A 7,893-nucleotide genomic window follows, 5' to 3' on the forward strand; every position below is an offset into this window, starting at 1 on the left:
AACAGGATATATACAGGCTGATCCTGGAACGCGACACACTTACCTGTGCCACTGGCTGGTCTTACACCTTGTGTCCTATGGTCGCTATGGCATATAAATGAATCCTACCACTAGTTAGATTCTACTGCACTCACGCGGTTGTTCCAACTCGCACGCCGCCACCAGATCAGCGACGGTGATGGTGTCCCCCGCTATGTACTCCGTGCCGCGGCCGAGCCACTTGGTGTGTCAGGTCTTCAAGCGCCGTGAGCATCCGCCGCTTGTAGTTCTCTATCGTTTTGTCATCTAACTTTGAGCCTGTTAGTATCGGGTTCATGTACTGTGGGGAAAATGGTATCACTATATAGTATAAAACAGTCGCTTTCTCTGTCCCTATGTGTGCTTAAATCTTTAAAAGTACGCAACGGATTTTGATGCGGTTTTTTAATAGATAGAATGATTCAAGAGGAAGATTTATATGTATAATAATAACATCCATTAAATAGTCAGTATTGCACCCGTGCGAAGCCGGGGCGGGTTGCTAGTTTAATAATATTAAGCCTCCTATACTGAACTGCTTTCACTTTTCTTTTGAGTTATACGTCTAATTATATTTAAGTTCAGTGTGCCTGTTGGTAAAGGCCTCCTCTAACGATTTCCATTGTGCTTGGTCTCTAGCAACCCTTTTCCAATTTGGTATTTACTTGGTAACTAATAACTTCGTGACCATGGACGTTGCAGTCTCGAAATGTCAAGAGAAAATAATAATATAATACTGCGATAATATCTGCAAAATAGTTTTATTTCAAGGTCTAAAATCGCTTAAACATAAATCTTTGTGGTAACTAAAAACTTAAAACATTAAGTTTGGTCACATTCGTGACGAAATGGATTACAGTTAGACAAAGAGCTGTTAAATAAGAGTGTAATAGATTCATTTCACATTAATAAGCAAAATAAATTAAATTATCTATGAAATATAAGCATAAAAAGATATTTAAAATTTATAATTACTTATATATAGTACCTACGCACGGATGTGTGAAAAACCGAAAACCATGGTTTTTTACATGATCAATTTATTGTATTATGTTGCGCCGAGGTTCACACGCCGCTTTGCGGGCCGTGAGAATTTTTGCGAGTTTTTGTAACATCCTTTTATTAAAATTTAAAACAAAACCATCTTAATCTCCTCCCGCGCTAGTAAATTAAAAAATATTGTATACAACATAAATCAACTCATCTATTTGCATACTATAATGTAAATCGTATATTATAATTTATATGTTTAATCATGTTTCATCAATTTTATAGAATAAAACAAAAATAATACGAACACACGTAGGTGACGTAATTATAATCCTGTCTCAAATCTCGATTTTGTAGTCACAATAACATGGGCGCAGCCAATTAGTTTTAGGGAGGTGCATCTGCACCTACGCACAACACTACATAATATCAAGTTTCTTTTTTCAAATTCAAATTGCGCGGGTTTTTGAAAATGCTTTATCATAAAAAATTATCTGTGCTCGATAGGGCCCATTTCGCAGATTTATGTAGTGACTTATATTTTTTGTGATTTATTTCTTGGCGGGGGAGCACGTACACCTACTCTTGCACCCCCCCTCTCTCAACATGCACATAACATGATTACTATAATCGTTATGGAGAATAGTTCGACGCTTGAAAGGCAAGCATATCTAAGCGACAAGCATGCCTAAAACGAATTATATAAATATTTTGAATTGCCATTTTTTCTGCGTCATTTGATCTAGGTTTTGTAGGTCTAGGACAATTTTAATAACATTAGACTATATCTTTATAAAATGAAAAGTAGAATTGTTATGAATTTTCATATTAAAATCAATACTTTAAAACACTTTACACAAAAAATTACTGATTGTCGCTTAGATATGATTGCCGTTCAAGCGTCGAGTTATACAATAAGAATAGAAGAATGTCCTTCACTGGATCAAGGGGAACAGGGGATCTTTTCTTATGAACCCTGACGGTAAAAGAGGTTTATAAGTTTAAGGTGTCTCTGTATATCTGTTTGTGACATCGTCGCTCCCAAACGAATGGATCGATTTTGATACGGTTTTTTTTGTTTGAAAACTCATTTGATCGAGATAGTTCTTGGATGTCGATGGCTTGCGAATACGTAGACACGAATCAAAATTAAAAAGAATTTCAGTACAGCTATTTTAAGTTTTTGTAGAAATCTTATTTTGCATATTATTAGATTCATGCAAGCGTTCCCTCTCAGTAGTAGAGAAGTAGTGGGACATTATATAATACAAGGCCGATATTTTTATATTCAGGCCTTTGAAAATGATCAGCTTTTTCTTACTTTCACACGTCGAAGACCGTTTGTAAATTTGGTATATTATTATTTCGGGGGTATTTCTAAGACATGGTAACTTTGAGGTGATGTTGCAGCATCGTGTAGTCTGCGGAATATTCAACTTTTCAACAACTTACAGCAGATTAAGCGTGTTTGGGCTCATAAGAACGTTCTCAATGTGAAGTCAATCAAAAAATTGTAATATAAAAAGATATTAATAAAAATTTCTATAATCACAGAAAGAAAAAACCTCTAAAAGGTAGAATATAAAATGTATTTGTTTATCTTTTATGTATATTATAAGTAACTAGTAATATTTTGACCAAAACGTCGTCAATTCGATAAAAAAAACTTGACCAATTATAATGATACAATAAAGTGATCCACTTTAGACCATCTACCTCTACATTTTCACATTCGAAAGCGTGCTATGCAACAACTTGACAAGAAAGATTGCTGAGATATAAGAATAATAATATGTTACAAGATAAATAGGATTTAATAAAAAAAAGCAAATAGTTATCAAAATACCTTAACATTGGTGTTATTTTACAGGAATCTATTACTCTTCATCATGAAGAATTCCATAATGTATCTCTGTACCCAGTGGCGGCTCTAAACGACGCGAGGGCCCAGGCGAAAACAAAAAGAAACAGACACGGGGCCCCAGGCAGAGTAAAAAACGTTCCCCTGTTTTAACAGTTTCGTCGGTAAGAACGTAAAAAAAAGGTCCTGTGAGGCACCGCGCGAGGCCTCTGTAAGCGCGAGGCCCCGGGTGGTTGCCCGGTTCGCCTCCCCCAAAGGCCGCCTCTGTCTGTACCCACATATAATAAAATCATTGTTTTCCGTGTCTGTACTTACCTACATTCAATATTTTTAGGAAGAAAATACCTGTATATCGCAAGGAATTGATAACACAAAGTAAAACAGCCATAGAAAAATATGTCTGTTCGTTTAAAATATTTTCGTTGGCGTATGACGCCAAAATCGAATTCAAATCTAATTGAAACGAAATTATTATGTATAGTTTAATTCGGGGCATTAGCCACTCGGAGAGTCGGGCGAGCCATCGCGCGTGTTCTGTTTCGATAAGTATAAGGTGCGTTGGGGTTAAATCGGACGCTTTTCGACGTGTTAAACAGTCTTCTCGAATTTTTTTACAATAATTCTATAAGAGCTATCATAATGAATCATTAACTTAGCTATATGTTATTAAATATACTAAATGGTATATATTTTTTCAATACCTTATATTTAACAGTTAATGTTTTATAGGGCTTTAAAAAAGTACCATACTTTTAGAAATGTGTGAGAAAGATAGGACCTTCACAGGTATAGTTCGGACTACTATCTAAAATCGTCTATGATACAGGGATTCTAAAATCCATAAAAAGAGCATATTCTGATCTAGATATTCATTTATAAACATTCAAAAAATTATAAATTTCGGTAAGATATTTTTAGAAGCGAACTTTGTTATTTTAAAAGTTCTAGGCATACGATCATACCCCACATAAGTGACACTGTAGATATTTTTAACAGTATTCGAAGAAATAGTACAGACACGTGTAAATAAACAATAAATAAACCAAATCGACCATTCATCTGAGCTAAAAAAAAATACACAATTACTGAGTTCAGACGTTTTCGTGTATAAATTTTGATAAAAACTTGCAATATTTTGCAAGTGCTAGATAGAACGATTTTTATCCGTTCTTTAACGACAAATAATTGTATGGGTAAAGATCGGATCTCAGGGAATATACGTGTTTCGACATTTTTGAATAAACAAGTCACAAGATTTATTTCCTTTATGATAGTATATACCTACAAAATTAATTGAAAACAGTAAATACTCAATTAAAATTAGGCAAATTCTTGCATGGGGTTAATCCGGATCTGCCAGGGAACGACAAAACATAGATATTCTGTTTGTTAGCACCGTAAACATTATTTACTTGACGGATTCACTCATGTGAACTAGTGGAACGTAGGGTACAAGATGGGGTCGCAGGTAGTGTTGTCCGAAAACAAAAATTATAACACAATTACGAGTTATTTGATTTATACGATGTTATACCTCCTACGATCTTACCCCAACGCGCCTTATCAGAAGAGTATAATGTACTAAACTAACGACGTTTGATAAACGACTCCAATCTTAATCTCCAATCCGATCCCAGGAATAAACCAATCAAAATACGTCATTTTTAAGCATGTAAACAAAACTTTATTCTGTTTCACTAATGATTTCTTATGTTTACGCGAATGTTAGACATTGAAATAGAACAATATATTTACGGATTATTATCGTGAGTTTATAAAAATAAAATTCTGTAAATGGTCTTATTTAAATATATTCTGATTGATCCATTTTCATAGTGGATCATAAAATGTGATGAAATAAGAGTAAAAAACTTACTGCTACTCTGAAGTACATAGCACAGTGCAATCTCAAGCCAACATGGTGCCACTCCAAGAACTCCTCAACCCTGGCCTGGAGCTTTGAATCTTTCGGATACAATGCATCTGGTATGAAGTTCTCTCGAGACAAATACTTCATTATTGCTATGCTGAAAATATTCTCTGTGTAAGGATAATATATAACTGTGTATTATTTGTGACTTACTTTCTTTGATAATTAATAAAATATTTCTTAAAAAAATATTGAAATTTAAATATGAGAAACCAAAAAAAGCTTCATTCAATTAATTAAAAGGCTAGAAAAATTTGATCACTATGCTATAATTTATATTGAAATAAAAAATACTGAAATTTGGCATAACTACTTATCAAAATAAAGAAGGGGCTACCCTTTAATTAATGTCATGTTCAATTCTCAATTAGGCAACATTGTTTCTGAATATATTTCCCACACAACTGGAATCCCAAAAGGGGACAAACATCGGGTTGGCAGACAATTGTCAAAGTTTATCTAAATAAAATATTTAACAATATATGATGGAAATACAACAACCCTAAATGAAAGGGGGATATTCGGACTACAGAAGTTATAAAACTCACCTCTCTGTTAATACAAAGCCATCATGATCAATAACTGGTACTCGTTGCATGCGGTTAACATTTGTAAACTCATAAGAATAGTGTTCAGCTGTAATAAAATAATTAAATTATCGTTTCGTAAATCTTTGCAATGGAAATTCATTTACAATCACATATATGCATTTTAGATTCTAAATTACTAGGTATTAGTTTGTTATGTTTAGAAAAATAGAGATGTAATTTATATTATTTATATATTTTTAATTTTATAATTTTTACAAATATTTTATATATACAGAGGTTTCCGGTGAGGAAAGAAAAAGTATTGGGTAAACTGTAACAAAGTTACCTTTTCGTAAGTTCACATATTTTGGTTCAAATTCACATTTAATTGTCTTCAATAAAATATAAAGCACTCTGGAAGGTTGAGACATTAAATCGTAATACAATTTTATAACCATTTTATTAAATAAAAAATAAATCAAAGTTCATAAGATAACACAAACTTTGAACGTATGTTTTGACTTTTGATTATGAAGTGTAGCAGGCCAGAGAGAATTATAGTCGAGGAAAAGAGACCGTCTTATATAAGGGACAAGTTAAAAAGGTGTCATGCAGTAAGCACCACAATAGCGGTAGCGTAGCAAGAGGGTATGACATGGAACAGTTGTAACGGAGTAAAATGTGCTGAGTTAAAATAATTTACTAGTGTATTAAATTCATGGAAGTTAATAAAATATCAATATATAAATCTCAACGATAACAAATCATAAGCCTTTTTCTAGTTAAATTCAATATTCTACTAAAAAAACTTCTAACGCTTATCTTTAAAATGGACCCACTTAGTACTGTGGCGCCACCATTATTTGACGCTTTGCAATGGACAATTTTTAATGCACAAGGATATTTTAGTTCTCCTTCCTATACCTTCTTTACTTACCATTATCTCCATCTGTTGTAGTCTGTGCCATAAGCCGATCAATTTTATCACGGTAAATTCTATCGTATGTTACCGTGTACGAAATATAAACACACTAGTTAGCAAAATTCAAAAGATCAAAAGGAAATTTACAATAATAAATGTTTTGGTTCAATCGATTTTTGGCAATCGACACTCGACAATTGATCCGCAAAAGTGAAAAGGCAACACTACAGAGATATTTTTGGAACGACGCTTGTGAACGTTCCGGTGTAGAAAAGAAAATAATTTCACATTAGAATCAATAGAAAAATATTATTATGGCTTCTTTAGATCTATTAGTGCCACATTTATCAAAAAATAAAAAATCCCGGGACCCCCATCAAATGATATACAAAGATGAATGTGTGTATTCTTTTGACAATCCGGTGAGTTGCAGATTTTTTTCTAACCTTACATGTCCTCTATTAGAAATGGATTTTCGTGCATATTTTATATATGAGACACAAAGAAAAATACACAGAGCTTGGAAAAAATATTTCCTACCAAGAAATAACCAGTATTCGTCATGGCTTATTCATACCAAGTCAAAATCCTACATTTTTAATTCGCGAAATGAGTTTCAGTTTCGCCTAGACAAATATATTTTTACAGATTATTTATTATGCAGATAATAGAAATGTAACACAATAAAAGCGTTCATCGAATCATAACTCTTGATGTTCGAGTACTTCTTTTTGTCATGAATAATTCTTTATTAACTAATCATGGATACTGAGGTAACAAACACTTATGAATTTTTATAATCATAATACGATGCTACTACATATTTTATTAAAAGCCAATAAATAGTTATTCTTTTCGCTAAATATTTATTTTTATATTGATCAACATTAATTATAATAATATCCAAATAAATAGCAGTAAAAGATAATAATTATTATAAAAGTGAGACATTACAAAATGCACATAACACAAAATAAGCGATTACTTTGGTTACTCTACTGGTAAAACTGTGTTGTACTTAAAATATTTGGCATTCATGAAATTCTTTACAGCCTGATATACATTAGCGATGACATTAAAAATGGATGTCCTCATACCATTCATAGAATATGAACAAAGAAGCAAAGACAGGAATGTATCGAACATAACTGGGGTCCAGAACAAAATGTTATACAACAATTCCCTATTTACATACATTTTTACATTATTTTTCTTTAAATCAATCATATGAATTTTGGTTAGTATAATTGTTGATATTGTTATAGGAACGAAGTAACTTGCGATAGCTAGTACAAACATGTAAAGCAGGAGATTTTTGTTTTCTATATAACACACTTTCATACACTGCAAATTTTGCTTTGGTCTTCGGTATAGAGTGCCACTAGTAATATTCATATCTAAATAACTCTCGTTCTTCAAGTTTGTAATAATTTTAAAAACATTGTCTACAACAGATTTGATTCCCTTGGAGTTATTGTTTGGTTCGTCTTCATACATTTCTAAATAATTAACTGATGGAATTTGGTTACGTAGCTCCAGTGTGTATTCTGTATTATTTGTTGACAAGTTAAGCGTACAGTTTTCGGTAACCATGTCTATGACTGCCATACATGAGTCATCCAAACTACGAACATTGTTCAAT

At 32.6% G+C, this 7,893-nt stretch overlaps 1 protein-coding gene across 1 annotated transcript; it reads right to left on the minus strand.

The window, feature by feature from the left end:
* Positions 1-99: 99 nt before the first annotated feature.
* Positions 100-5,864, minus strand: LOC119191948 (glutathione S-transferase theta-1-like). The gene is given in 5 exon segments (XM_037445799.1): positions 100-228; positions 230-319; positions 4,746-4,896; positions 5,348-5,435; positions 5,676-5,864. Coding segments are annotated over 5 exon segments (555 nt in total). The 5' UTR covers positions 5,788-5,864; the 3' UTR covers positions 100-114.
* Positions 5,865-7,893: the final 2,029 nt, after the last annotated feature.

The sequence above is a fragment of the Manduca sexta genome, unplaced genomic scaffold, assembly GCF_014839805.1.
Source record: "Manduca sexta isolate Smith_Timp_Sample1 unplaced genomic scaffold, JHU_Msex_v1.0 HiC_scaffold_2144, whole genome shotgun sequence".
NCBI lineage: Eukaryota > Metazoa > Arthropoda > Insecta > Lepidoptera > Sphingidae > Manduca > Manduca sexta.